At 50.0% G+C, this 15147-nt stretch overlaps 1 protein-coding gene across 1 annotated transcript; it reads left to right on the forward strand.

Moving 5' to 3' along the window:
- The first annotated feature begins 986 nt into the window (after positions 1–986).
- MYBPHL (myosin binding protein H like) lies at positions 987–15139 on the forward strand. The gene is given in 9 exon segments (XM_073810041.1): positions 987–2229; positions 2232–2345; positions 10477–10565; positions 11118–11318; positions 11526–11610; positions 11613–11659; positions 11798–11957; positions 12035–12195; positions 12532–15139. Coding segments are annotated over 9 exon segments (1155 nt in total). The 5' UTR covers positions 987–2201; the 3' UTR covers positions 12802–15139.
- Positions 15140–15147: the final 8 nt, after the last annotated feature.

Raw genomic sequence — 15147 nt, forward strand, 5'->3', positions numbered from 1 at the left:
AGTTGCAACTTTCCTCCTCCAAAATATTTCTTTTAGGGGAGGTTCCTGCCCACCCCCACTGAGCCTTTAGCCAAGCCTCACGACTGCTCAGCCTTCCGTCCTGGCGGGTATTTCCATTTAATGCTTGCTCTGGCGTCGTGGTCTAAAGATGACCAGGCAGAGACCTTGCTCTTGAGGAGCCCATGTCTGCTGGAAGAGCCCTCCCCCAGGAGGTTATCCAAGGTGGTTTATTTTCTGGAATTCTATCTAACATAGTGTTCTAAGACTTCCTGCAACAGAATCAGTAGGTTTTTTTTAAAATGCATTTCCCACTTAGACCTATTAAATTAGCCTTTCCAATGGATAAGACCCTAGGAGTCTGCCTTTTTTATTTGATTCTTCAGTTGCAACAAGGAGCTAAGACCAAAAGCCTGGGCCAATCTCCTCATCAAAGCATGGATTAAGTGGGGTATAAGAGGGGGTGTTTGGAGTCCCCTGGTGTACTGTCTGGACTCGTAAGGGCTTTGGCTGGGTCAGACGAGAGAAATAGGTCAAAGAGGCCTTTACACAAATCCTGACATGACACAGCGCAGCCTCTCACCACCAGCCTGAGGTCAAGCTCCACAGTTACCCTCTTCAGTCATCCGAGCTCCTGATAAACAGCTTCCTGGGCACCAGCTGTGTCTACAGGTTGTCCTAGCCCTCGGTCCCTATACAGGTTGCAAAGATGAGTTCTGGGCTTCTGTCCCACACCCCAAGATAGTAACAGGCTCCCAGGATCCTAATGACTGCCCCCAATTTGACGGCTAAAGGGGAGAAATGAGTAAGGAGCTCATTCATTCAACCATACTCATTTGTTTCCATAAAAAATAAAGGAGAGGAGGGGAAGGGGGGAATGTGGGAACTCTACTTTCCACTCAACTTTGCTGTGAACCTAAAACTGCTCTTTAAGCCTAAAGAAAAAAAAAAAAATATATATATATATATATATATATATATATATATATATATTCACAGAGGGGATGCCAGCTTCTGGAGATGAGAAAGTCGAGTATGATAGGAAACCAGATTGATTGGATGGAGTGCATAGAACATATAAATGATGGTCTGGTGAGCCTAGAAATCACATAGGACCGTTAGTATGTAACACCTACTGTGCTCTGGCCACTTTCATATACTTTTACCATTTTATCTTCAACACAATTGTGGCATCATCATCCCTTGTTTCATGGACCAGGGACCTGAGGTTCAGAGTAAGTGGTTTTCCCAGGGTCACCTAGCAAATGAGTGAGTAGTAGAGCCCAGAGTCACACTCAAGTCCTCTAACCTTATGCTCCTGGCTCTCCCCTCCATCACTGCTGCCTCTCACTTAATTTGTACTTTATCTCATAGGCAAGGGAGCTTTGAAAGGGACAAGTGCTGGCCCAACCTAAAAATAGCTTACATTTATCGAGCACTTAGTCGGCTACACTCTGCTAAGCACTTTACCCAGATTACCTTTGAATCCTCACAGCAACCCTATGGCTGTTATCGCCACTTCACAGATGAGGAAACAGACCTGAGAGAGACTGTGATGTGTGGTTACAAGTCACACAGCCAATTGGTGATGGAGCCAAAGTGAGCCGGGGGGTCTGGCTCCAGTGTGCAGACCCTGCCCTGCACTGCCACGGGGGGAGTGGAGAGGATGGGGCCGCCCCCATAAAGGCTGAGCTGGCGAGACTTTACAACTCAGCGAATGTGGGAGCAGAGAGGGAGAGACCACCTAAAGGTGTGCCTGTGAATCAGCTAATCCTGGGGCCCCTTCCTTGGACCTCGACACCCTTGGATGAGCTGGAGGTCAGGAGCCGAGATGTCACCCAATCCTCCTGCCAGAAGCCAGAGGCCCCATTTGGATGGTCTGGGTGGGGAGGGGCTGTTTGAAAAGCTCGAGCGCTCCCCTCCCTCCCTGGTGTTGTGAGAGAGGTGTCGGTTCTCTCTCCCAAGATAACAGGACTACCGGGTCCTCCTCCTGCAGCTATTCTGGGCTGCGGTCCGCTCCCCACTCTTCCCCTGGCCCCTGCTTCAGCCGTCTGGGAGTAGCTGGGTGGGAACAGGCCAGCCCTGTTACATAACCCTGTGGCTGGGACCCTGGGGAGGCCGGGCTGGCGAGCAGGTGCTCAGCCCCTCCCTCGCCACCAACAGTGAAAATCTTTCTCTGGAGCCCAGCCTTGGGGTGGCCCAGCATGGAGGCAGCCACAGCTCTGGAGGTGGCCTCGGATCCACACTGAAAGTGAAAGAAGCCAGCCTAGCGGATGCTGACGGAGCCCAGGCTTCACCTCGGCGGGGGGCCGTCAGCCCCATTCCCCAGCTCCTGCCCCCCACAGAAGGTGATCCATGGGGATGGGAAGTGAGCGGTGGGAGTTGGGAGGATGCGCTACCGCCCTGACTGCACCTCCATAGGTTTTGCGGATCTAAATGGTTTCACGGGATTGGTACTTAGGATGGGGAAGCATCCATTGGAGCCCCCACCCCCTTCCTTGGTGGATTCTAGCTTGCTGCTCAAATGTCTCTGCTGGGTCTTTGCTTTTTACCTGAAAAGTCAGTGAATGATGTTTGTGGCAATTTACAGTGACTGATAATGATAGGTTTGTATTTTTACCTTTAAAATACGTCTGTCACAGGGACCTGATATACCAACGCCAGTCAGGAAGGGAATGAGGGGTGAGATGGTGTCCATCTGGATTTGGAGAAGAAAGAAACAAAAAGCTTAGAGCCACCGGGAGGCTAAGTGGTGAACAGTATGTGACGCTCCGCTTCGCCCTTGGTAGAGCCGTGGGTCCTCCACCTACCCTACCTACATCTCCACTGGCTCCCACGGGAAACCCTAGCCTATTTGAGCCTGAGCTCCACGGAAGCAGAGACCGTCCGGAAGAAGAATTTGGCTGCCTCTCTGTGGTCTCTGTGAGCCTCTCAACATAAGGCATTTTCGAACTAGGAGGTGGTGGGTGCCCCTTCCAGCCCCAGAGTTCCCTGCCAGCAGCCCTGCTGCCCAGCCCCCAGACTGCCCCTGGCTGAGGCCTTTGTAGCTAACAGCTCTGTGACATTTACCCTGGGTGGCTCCCACTGCACCTGGCTCAGCCGACAGAAGTGGAAGACGGGAGCCTGGCTCTTCCCCTCTCCTGCGAGGTAATCGGCGGAAGCAACTACGGGGGCTGCACGAAACATTTAAGACAGTTCCCTGCACAAAGTCCCCACTTCTGGCCCCTTGGAGTCTTGAGTGCAGAGGATGCAAAGACCACAAACGAGACACCGTGGAATCCCTGGGTAAGGAGAGGTAAGAAAAGAAGACAGCATCTAGACTCAATTCCCAGGGCCACCTCCAGCAGCTCCGTGACCTTGGCCAAGTCAATGGACTGCTCAGTTTCAATTTCCTCTCTGTAAAATGGTGAGTAATAGTATCGACCTGGTAAGGTAGTCGAAAGGATTGTTGAGATAATCCAAAGTGCCTTGGAAGAGGCCAAACAAAGATACGAATAGATAATAAATTATTTCCAAGTCAGGGATAAAGACTGAGTTCTCCCTGCAAATAGGGTTGTGGAGGGAAAGTTTGCTGCCTCTTATCATCCTGATGGAAGATGCTGGGTCTTCAGAAGCTATTTGTATGTCAGGGGCAGAGAGCCGACCAAGTTTGCCCCACTGAAAAACAGGTAAAGAGAGCAGAAGTTATTGGGAACATACTAGGCTGGAATGGTCTTGAGGCAGAGAATCAGTTTCTTCCCGAAAAGGCCCAGGGAATAAGTCACAGGCAGAAGGAGAATGAGAGCCAGGACTGCTGACTCTCTGACCACTGGTCTCCACAAAATCCTGGGGGAGGGTGCTCATCCCTTCCACACTCCTCCCTCCTGACGGCCCCTGGCCACAGCCCCCAAGTGCGGCCTGAAGGGCCCTGATCTTGTGTGTGGCCTCAGGGCCACCAGCACCCAGTGACTCAACCCACCTACATGCCAGAGGTCACTAGCAGCAAGGACTCCTTGTGACATTGTGCAAAGTGTTTGCATCTGTTATCCAGTTGGGAAAAGAAGACATGAGTTCAAACCCTAGCTCTGTCCTGTGACCCAAGGCAAGTCAATCCACCCCTCTGGCTTCTATTTTCTCATCTGTAAATTGAGAGGTTGAACTAAATCAGAGCTCTTAACCCTTTGGTGGATATGGATCCCTAGGAAAATCTGATGAAAGCTGTGGATTCTTGCTCCAAGAAAAATACTCAACAAAGTTCAGGGAGTTCAGAGCATCACTGAAGCCTAGCCAGAGGTCTTCAGGGGGGTGCTATGGTGCTGGACTAGATGGCCCCCAAGTTCCCTGTGAGCACCAAGGACTTTTCCTTCCTCTTAATGCCTCCTCTTCCTTATGGGGAGCTCTATGGGACATAGAAGGGCACAGTGGCTAGCATGTGAGTACACATGAAATAGAGCAGGCATCAAAATGTTTGTGACATTAAAATGAACTGCAACTGGCCGACACGGAGCTTTTAGTCAAGAAAGACTGCTCCATGGCTAAAGAAGCAGAAGTAGGTGTTTGGCATTGGGAAACCATCCTCTGTCACTCTCAGCACTGCACAGAGGCACTGTGTCCTGGAGGCAACGCTGGGCAGGGGCCAGAGGAGAGCTTCCGAAAGAGTGAGAGATATGGGACAGACTGCACCCTGACACGGAGAAGACGGGACTCTGAGACCCAGTAGGAGGGCCCGTCTGCTGATCTCAGCTCGATTGCTTCCAACTGACCCTGTGTCCTCTTTCAGCCTGGACTGTTCTGTGTCTTCCAGGCTTGGGAAGCTGAATCCCTAGCCTTGAAGTGACCATCCTTCCTTCCTCCCTCCCACCCTCCCACTGTCCCTTCTTATCCTCTTTCTTCCTTCTACAAATATTTACTTTGTGTCTATTATGTGTCAGGCACTGTTACAAAAATGCACAAAATAGGCAAAAATAACTTCCCTTGTGGAGATTACATTCTATGTAAGGAGATAGATAATAAATAGGCAAATAAAATATATAAAATATCAGAAAGTGAAAACTGCTATGCTGAAAAGTAAAGCAGAGAAAGAGGAGGGTATAAAGTGCTGGGGTGGGAAGTGTACTTGCTGTTTCAAGCAGGATATTCAGTGAAAGTCTTGTTAATAAGGTCATCTGAGCAGCAACCTAAAGGAGACCAGAGAACAATGCATGCAGATATTGAGAGTGAAGGTTTTCCACAGACAGAACAGTAAGTGCAAAGGCCCTGAGGCAGGAGTGTGCATTATGGATTGGGGCCACTGTGGCTGTAGCAGAGTGAGGGAGAGAATAGCAGGTTTGGAGTCAAAGAGGTAGCAGGACCATTGTGAACACTGGTTCAACCCTGAGACAGATGGGTAGCCAGCGCAGGGTTTTAGGTGAGATCTGGCATGATCAGGTGTAGGTTTTAAGACTTTTCTGGCTGCTGAGTTAAGAATAGGCTATAGGCAGGCTTTAGACACTAGCAAGATTGTCAACTGAGAATAAGGATTCAGGAAAAGGTATGGAAGTTTTAGAAGAGGGTGCACAACAGTCACCCAGGAGAACAGGAGATTGAGTGAATTAGGGAAGTCTGGCAGATCTGCCAGGGTCCATTTGGAGGCAATGGCCATCAATTTAAAGTCAGCATAGTTTTGTAATATTTTTCCCCAGTCGTGTTTGGCTGTGTGGATGCAGACACTGAGGGGGTGTATTTAACTGGGGCTGGGTATTGCTAGGAAGTGGAAAAGGATTAGGGCTTTGAGTGGGTATGCAAGGGAGTGAGTCTAACGATGACCATGGAATCTAATTTGGGTGGGAAAGAAAGTGGTAACATGGAGGGGTGATGGAGAGTGAAGGGGTGGGAAGATAATGGATCAGAGGTCTCAGTGGGCTGAAGGATCACTGCTGGCAGAGCTTTAGAGGGAGGGAGCTGAAGGGATAGAGACTGTTCATTAGGTTATGCGACCTCAGAATTTAAGGCTCAAATACAATAGATGTTTATTCCTTACTAGCAAAACAACTAAAAGCAAGCGTTCCTACTCAGCAGATAGTTCTCCAGCACTAATTCAGGGACCCGGGCCTCTTCCATCTTGTGGCTCCGCCATGCCTTAGGGCCCCGTGATCGCCTGCATGCAGCTAGCAGATGGGAAATAGAAAACTCATTCATTAAAAGCCTCGACTCAGAAGTGATTCTCATCACTTCCACTCACATTTCACTGGCAAGAACTAGTCTCACTGTCATACAGCAAGTGGGGCTGCTCCTTCTCAGAGATCCCTATACTATGGAAGAGATAATATGTACAAATTGTTGTGAGCAATTAGCCATCCCTGTCATGGAGGTGGTGCTGAGAGAGTGGGACGCTTGAAATTCAGATTCTATAGTGGCTATAGTTATTGGTCTAGACAATGACCAAAGGAACCATGGGCTGAAGCAGGGGAGGACAAACTCATTGGAGGAGTGGCAGGCAAGGCTGGGAGCGGCCCTGCAGGGACTGGAAGTCTGGGTGTTGAAATGAGCAGGAATCATGACTGGAGAAATGTTGGAGAAAGTGACACTGAGCCAGGGCTACCGTCATCAGCATGAGGGGGAGACTGCCACAAGGGGAGAGGGTGATGGAGTCTTTTCCTCAGAGAAGTATTGCCTATTTCTATGTCCTTTTATTTTTTCTGATCTTAGTTTCATGGCCTTCAAGGAAGTGACACTCTTGTCCTTCACAAGGTTTTTAGGGTTATTTTTTTGAAGTCACCACATTTCTTTCCCACCACACTCCTCCAGACAAGTTTCTGATAAGGTCAAGTCCACACCCTATGCATCTGCTAATGCTTCTGTAAGAAATGCTGGTATTTTTTGGATCCCTGGAAATCTCTGGGGTTTTTTGGGAGCCATAGCTTGCCTTGTGCATTTGCCCTCTTTTGGTAACCGTTCACTCACACAGGCCTGTGCATGTGTGTGCACACATGCACACGAACTCACAGTCTTGCACACTCACACACGCACACACTCCTCCACTATTTCAATGTGTCTATCTTGTTCCTTTATTCTCTGGGCCATAATTAATACCATCAATCTGAACTACACAGTCCTCAGGGAATCGCTGGCAGAAAGTCTTTAGCCATGTGAAACCAAGTTATGAGAGGATGGGAACAATTATTTCCCATGAGCAGAGAATAAGGAAATGGGCATAAACCTCAGCAGGATGAAATTCGGTAGAATTAGGAAGGATTTTCTAATGAAGAGAAGTCGAGATCTCTGGACTTTAAGTAGTTTCCTCTCCGCTCCTTTTTAAGACAGTATTCTGTCTGAGAGAAATTCAGTGCTGAGAGCAACACAGCTCAGAAGCCAAGGGCTCTCAAAGGACTTTTCAAAATGTCTTTTACCTGAGACTCTATGAAGGGAGAAAATCTCATAGACAAACTGCGGCTGTCTCAGACCTGGTCTTAGAAACCCGAGGTTCTGCTTTAGGGCTGTAGCCTTTGGTTCACATCCCTCCTGGCATATGAAGAGGAGAAAGACCTTGGGCGTCAGGGAAAGCCATGTTTCTCCAAGGTCAGTACAATTAACACCTCGCTTGACTGTGGATGTGTGAAAAGAGATGTCCCAGATGAGCCCTCCTATTAACACTCTTAGCAAGGGGTCAGATTGCTCTTGTTTGCTGGGCAGATTCAAGGCCTGGGGTGCTCTGGGGAAGAGCTTGCTGCAGCCCAGGCACCTGGAGCTGTCACACACTGTCACCTCCCATATTTTGTCAGCGGCTTTAGCCTTAAGCCCATCCTCTGCCCTCCCACTGGGGCTGGGAGACTGCTGAGAGCAGAATCCTCGCCTACTAGTCCTCAGACTTAGAACATTCCAAATAGTAACTTAAGTTTGTCCCCTACTGATTCACCATCTTGTCAGGGAATCCCACTTCTAAGCAAAGAACTGGCCCGGGAGCCCTCCAGGGAGGAAGAATCCACCATCCTGGCTGTCAGCCTTTCTCCTCTGTCTCTGCCCCCTGCTGGCATCCCCTCTGGATCTCAGGGCCATTCTGCTCATCCTCCTCCTAATTCCCCCATCTTAGCTTACGTTCCACATAAACTTATTTCTTTCCTTATTCTCCTTAGTTCAAGTGAAACAATGCTAACCTTTTCCAAGATACTTTTCTAGGAAAGACTAAGTGGGAACAAATACTATATACATCAGCATGCACCTACCTATAGAAGCCCCCTTCCTACCTGAGGTGTAAGCAGAGCAGGGCTCAACTGGCACCTCTTCCAGGCGTGACAGCCTGGGTTCCTTTCCTCACATCAGCCTTTTTAATCCTTGAGTGTGGCCCCCTGCCTTCCCTTCTTGGCCTCTTCTCTCCAGGGGCAAGATCACTGCAGGAGCCCTGACTGTGGTGCCCAGTCCCAGGTGGACACTGAAGGGCAGGTAGGTGGACAGATATGCTGTCATGCTCAGAGAACAGGTCCTTCAGACACACGTTCCTAGATGGTGCCAGCACGACTTCACAACCGGCCGTGAGGTCAACAGCAAAGCTGTTTCTCTCTCCCAGCCCTTTCCTTCCAGTCTTCTCCTTGCTCTGGGTGCTCACCAAGGTCCTTCCTAACTCAGAGGTTCTGTAGGCAGCGCAAGGGACAGCAGAGCCGGCTTCTCCTCAGCCCTCTCCCCGGCAAGCGTGAAGGGTTAGGTCCCCACTCAGCAGTGGGGAACCAAGCCCAACAAGATGAAGTTTTGACCCTCCTTTTCAATTGCCGCCCTCTTTTTGCAGAAAACCCTGAAGTCATATCCGCCTGTTCTCAACTCCTTGGTCGCTTGCCAAGATGGCCACAGGAAAGGAACACATCACACAACACTTCTTCTGTTCTTCATGCCCCGCCTCCACCCAAACTGCCAAAGTCGAACAGAGGGCAGCCGAGCAGGGTCATTCAGCTGCCTGGGTTCCGAGCTGAGTCCTTGCTGAGGCCTCAGGCCCTGGGCCGTATGGGCAGGACAGCGCTTAGAGCACTGGAGGCCCTGTACCACACAGTTCCCACTTCTGTCAGGGTAGAGGGGTGAGGCGCAGCCTAAGACAGCACAACCCAGGTTAAAACGTAAGCCACACGGTAAAAAAGGAAACTAGGCAAATAAAATGGACAGCATGCACTGAATATTTCTGTCTATCTTCATCCACAAAGCCCAAGTTATCTCAAGATGCTAATCAGGGCGGACTATGGAAGTTCCTGGTCTCTAAACAACGATCTACAAACTGAGGTGTAGGAAGAGCTTTGTAGACCCTTCGTTTGATTTATTTTCAATTTCACCATTCAAATTCTGCATTATGTAATGTACATTTTAAACAGTTCAATTTGTAAATAAACATACATACATTAGGGTGAATGTTCAGGGATGTATTTACAGGGAAATGTGTGTTATCAAAAAGTTTGGAATCGCTATCAAGCTGTTTGCCACAGTTGTGTGCTGGGGTGGAGTTCTTCCAACTGATAGGAATGAAGGAGCGGGGAGGCTGGGGAGTTGGTGGGAACTGAGACTGTCACACCCCCTGTAAGACTACAGCAGCGGGGGACTGTCTCTGCCTGAGAAAGGAGGAAGCAGTAGCACCAGAAGCCTGGAAAATGGAGTAGATTTCAGCTAGGACCCGAAAGGAACCCAGGTGGGATGTTTGCACTTCCTCAGCCAAGGCTGCCGGAGGCATCCTGAGAGGAACTTACACCTGGTCATTCCCCAAACTTACACTCAGCACTTTCCTGAGCATCTCCTGTCTTCATCCTGGAAGCCAATAAACATAATCTAATCTCTCTTCTCACTGGAACACGCCTGGAAGATCAAGGGGGAGTAAGCAGTGGACCTAATCTGTCCCAGATTCTGACTGTACAAAGTGATCCTCCACAGACTGGAAGACACTGTGCAGGCCCCTGAACAGGGCAGCCCTGCAGAGAAGGGACCAGACGCCAGCTCCCTCTGCAGTGACATCAGTGCTGTCCTGGTGGGGCCAGGGTGTTGACTCTGCCTGCAGAATATAAAGCTTTCTCCTCGGGGTCTGGCACCGAACTGGGGAGCGGGGCGGACACTTGGGGGTCAGGATTGACATTGAAAGTGGCCTTGAAAAAAGGAGTGTTGCTGAGGACAAATGTAGAAAAGGAGTGGAAAGACAGACCACTCGGACTGGACTGGTCTGTGCACAAACAAAAAAGAAATCTCAGTTGATGAAAAGTCGATGGTGGAGAGTTACCAATTAAAAGAAGTAGGTGTCAGGCTCGCGCTTCAGTGCTCTTTCTGCTGAGACTAACTCTCTCTACAGGATCCCACAGCTGGTTGCTTATCCCTAAATCCCAGTGAGACAATGGGAGCTATCTTCCCATTCCCCGAGAGAGGGCTTAATTTGCTCAGTGTTGCCTGGGTCACCTGGCCATGGAGCACAGCTAAATGCAGCATCCACTTACACTTCCTCTAAACTCTCCTCTTCCCCCCAGGGAGGCTCACCACCCCGTTCTCTCTCTTTCCATCACTCAGAGCACCCCAAGATCTGGCTACCTCAGGCCCAGAGGCAGACCTACATCCAGAAGGTTGGAGACACTCTGAATCTACTAATCCCGTTCCAGGTGATCATGACAGCCCCACGCTGGGTCCATGACTGGAGCCAGGCCAGGGTTTTGATTTGGAAACAAAAAACAAGAGTCCTGCTAGCAGTGGGACAGTCGTCCTAGCCTTGAATGGAAGGGGCATGTCACCGAGTGTGAGGCCAAACAGCCCTTCCATCAGCACTCCTGCGGGTGTTGGGGTCAGGTCAGGTTGGGCATGCCCAGGTGATGATGTAAGGCTAATCCATGCCCTTCAGTCAGCAGGGGTCTGGGAGCGCTCAGTTTGGAGGGCTCTCAGGAGTTTGGGCAGCTAATTTTAGTCCCAGCTGCCCTGAGTGTCCATGACCTAGACTCTCAGAGGCGGGGAGACTCAAAGCCATCCCCCTTTCCCATGATCCTGAGGCTGTTGCTGAGAGATGGAAGTCCGCTGGGACAGTCCACCAACCTCTCACTCAAGGAATTTGCAGCTGCGAGTCAAGTCACCACGTGGACCTGGTGGATCTGACCCCTGTTGCAGCCGGGAGGGGCAAAAGGCCTCTCGGGGCAGCTCACAGCCTTCTCCCCATTTCTCAGGGCAAACCCCAACCTCAAGCCATGTGCACGCATGACGGCTGTGCCTTGGACGCCAGTCATGTGAGCATGCGGAATGGGGAGCGGGACTCCAACCTCTTCATCCGAGAGGCCCAGTGTGCTGACTTGGGTCACTACCAGCTCCATGTGCAGCTGGGCGGGCTGGAGGCCACCGCCACCACTGACACCCTGGTGATCGGTACAGTGGGGGGAATGGGAGACGACGTGGTCCTTGGGGGCTCCCACCCCAGCCTGAAGAGGAATCAGCACAGAGAGCCGGGGAAGCGGGGCTGTGGGACGCAGTGGTGGGTGAAGGGAGGGGTGGCTGAGCAGAAGCGGAGGGGCCCCTCCTGGTAATGTCCTGGCATGTGAGGCGTGCCATGCCCGCTGCCATGCTTGGCCCTTTCAAAGAGGCCAGGCTCTCCTCAGAGTATCAAGTTGGTGGATGTCTGGGGCTCCAGCGCTACCCTGGAGTGGACTCTGCCCCAAGACACGGGAACACACTCCTGGGATACGTGGTGCAAAAGGCTGACACCAAATCTGGGGTGAGGCCCAGCTGGGATGGAGGGAGGGAGGAACAGCACATTCTGGAATGGGACTCTGGTAGTTCCACGCACTAGGCTGGGGTGGAGTGAGCTGCCAAAACAGGGGTCTCATTCCGGGCATCTTCCGGGGCCCCACAGCTGTGGCTCACGGTGCTGGAGCGCTATCACCGCGCCAGCCGCACAGTCTCCGACCTCATCGTCTGCAACTCCTATGCATTTCAAGTCTTTGCTGAGAACCAGTGTGGGCTCAGCCAGACAGCCTCTGTCACTGCCGACCCGGCCCACATCCAGAAAGCAGGTAAAGCACTGAGACTCAGAGCCAGGAAGAGTTAAGGAGAAAGAGTTGAAGACGGATGGGGCTCTCAGGCACTACAGCAAGGCCCTTCTTGGTCCCCTCGGCTACTGTTTACAAGACTGAGGGGTTTGTCCAGTGAGATTTCTCAGAAGCCCCGAAGTTCACCCAGCCTCTGGCAGACTGCACTACAGTCATTGGCTGTGACACCCAGCTCTTCTGCTGCATCCATGCCTCCCCCAAGGTGAGCAAGGAGGTCTGTGGGTGGCTGTGCTGCTTTCTGCTTCTGCTCTAACCTTAGCTGTGTCGAAGAACATTCTAACCAAAACATTTGCTCCCGTCACCATCATCTGCCTGTTCCACAGCACATTACGTAGGAACACTCAGGGCACTGGTGTCCAAGACAGGCTGATGTGGATAATGTTTCCAGTTTTGCTTTTAGTGTTTGTTCCTCATATATGAAGATGTCACTTAATGACCTGCTGGCAATTGGGCATGAGATTCAAAGCTGTCTCTCTGGCAGGGGGGCTGGAGTCCTGTTGGCTGCTCCTGACTCACCCCCCTCATCTTTATCTTCCAGCCAAAGATCATCTGGCTAAAGAACAAGATGGATATCCAAGGCAATCCCAAGTACAGAGCCCTCACTCACCTGGGAATCTGCTCCCTAGAAATCCACAAGCCTGGCCCCTTTGACGGGGGCATCTACATCTGCAAGGCTGTTAACCCCCTGGGGGAGGCGTCAGTAGACTGTCGGGTGGATGTGAAAGGTAAGGGCAGAACTCGCACCTTAAGGTGCAATCACCTCCTCTCTCCACAGGTGGGAAAGTCGAGGGCAGAGACACAAGCCTAGATGGAGAAGGGCTCGGGTTGCTTCCCCTTCAGGCCTTCTCATCACTGTCATCATCAGGATGTATTTTAGGAGCCATTTTTATCATCCATTCCTCATTTCTCTCCATCATAATTCTGTAATATAGGAAGAATCACTATTTCCACTTTGCAAAGGAGAAACCTAAAGCACAGGGAGGTGATTGATCAGTTTACCTGCGATTTCCAGTGCTGGTTAATTGAGGAGTTGGCACTATGGTGGAAAAGAGGCCAAGTCTGCTGGACCTTACCCAGATCATTTTTCATTAAACTATACAATCTGACTCAATCCAGGAAAGCTGTAGCTTTTTATTGGGCTTTTAAACAAACCAGAGGACTTTCGTCTCTAGTTGGTTAAATGGGAATATTGCACATCCTCTCTACCGCTTTTAAAGTATTCATTCATTTATCCATTCCTGTCCCCTTGCTCAGATTGCCATCATTGCATTTAGAATATTGTTTTATAATTATCTATTTACTGATCTGTTTCCCCATAAACTGTGAGCACTGTGAGGGCAGGGACCATCTTATTCACCTTGTCCCCCAGTGTCCAGCCCAGTTTCTGGTACACAGTGGGCACTTTCTAAGCATGTGCAGCATGACTCAGGAATGAATGGGCCATTACATGTCCTATTCTTCCCTCCGCATAGACTCTTAATTAGCACCATGGACTCCCCCCAAACCTGGAAGTATATCCCTTCTCGATGCTCTGAAAGGTTTCCCAGAGATTGCTGAGATGTTAAAACGGAGAGATGTCAACACAGAGAGATGTCTGAATTTTGCAGCTCCTAATTGAGGCACGCTAAGCAGACATGGGCAACTCTGAGGAAGGTAAGGAGAGGTACAGGGGATCTGAATGGAGTATTTCATGTTTATGGCTAGTGTTGCTGAGTCTGAGACAGATATATATTCCTGAGCCTTTCAACCATACACTCACTGGCAACCACTTTTCTTTTAACGACTTTTTTTCTTGTAAGTGAATACTATCATCCCTGTGGAGGGAATTTACCATAGATGAGGTCTACTTTTGTCACATCCTCTATGTATCTGTACTCCTCAAGTTGATGACAGGAATTAAACCTAGCGGCCCTCTGAAAAAGAGTGATAGCATCTACCTAATTGTAAGGGGGTTTTGTGGGAGGGAGTGAGCAGGTGCTGTAAGAAAAGGTGTCAAAGAAAACAATCAGGAGTGGAGGATGGCCGAGGTCACCACCACCACCACATGGCAGAAAAAGAGAGAGGAAGGTGTTCCCATCAATTAAGTGTTTCTACCTCAGTATCTTAAGCATGGTGAAAACCAGATGAGCTTGCTTCCTTTTTACTTTGAAGGTTTTGGATTCCTTCCCTTCCAAGAGAAGAAAACCACTGTTATCATTATATGTCAACAATAATTGAACATGTGGGGAATGTGGTCCCAAGCAGCACGTTACTGGCAAAGGGCAACTCAGACCGTCATTTAGAATTTGATAACTCCTTCAGACTCTAAATCACTCACAGCAGAAATGTTGTGTACAAACTGATGAGTGGGGTGAAAAGGAAGCTCATGAGAGAATTAAAGAGAACTGGTTCCCAACATCTCCTCTGACTTGCAGCTCCTGGTCAATGAAACCCAAGAATTAATTCCATCCCAGAAGCCATTTATTTAAGCCTCTTACTGATCTTTAGCAAATGAAAACCTTGAGGGATGCATTAAAAGTACAAGCTTCTGGGCTTCCCTGGTGGTGCAGTGGTTGAGAGTCCGCCTGCCAATGCAGGGGACACGGGTTCGTGCCCCAGTCCAGGAAGATCCCACATGCTGCGGAGCGGCCGGGCCTGTGAGCTATGGCCGCTGAGCCTGAGCCTGCGCGTCCGGAGCCTGTGCTTCGGAATGGGAGAGGCCACAACAGTGAGAGGCCCGCGTACCAAAAAAAAAAAAAAAAAAATAGTACAAGCTTCTCAGGAGATCTCTCTCTGCCAGCTGGCTTGCACAGCCAGTTCTCTCGCCATCCCTCAATTCCTTCTCTGCATTAAGGTTAAGGTTAAGGTTAATGTCATGTTGTGTTGGTGTTATCCTTGTTACTCTTAGTGCCCTTTTCCATTTCTCCTGGTCAGTGCCAGCAACGAAGCAGGGTAAATACAGAATTCAGAGCACAGGACCCAGGGACCATGAAAGGAGGTCACCTCAGCAGCCTGGATGAGCTCTCACTGTTTGCCGTTATGGCCACAACATACCCTCTCTTTTCTGTGCCTCCAGGAAGCCTGTGGAGAGACTGTGTTCTTAAGGAGCTCCAGCATAGTGTCTGTTTGGACTAATCTAAATAAAGGTGTGGATCCTCGCTGCATAAGTGTCCAT

This window comes from Tursiops truncatus, chromosome 1 (genome assembly GCF_011762595.2).
Source record: "Tursiops truncatus isolate mTurTru1 chromosome 1, mTurTru1.mat.Y, whole genome shotgun sequence".
NCBI lineage: Eukaryota > Metazoa > Chordata > Mammalia > Artiodactyla > Delphinidae > Tursiops > Tursiops truncatus.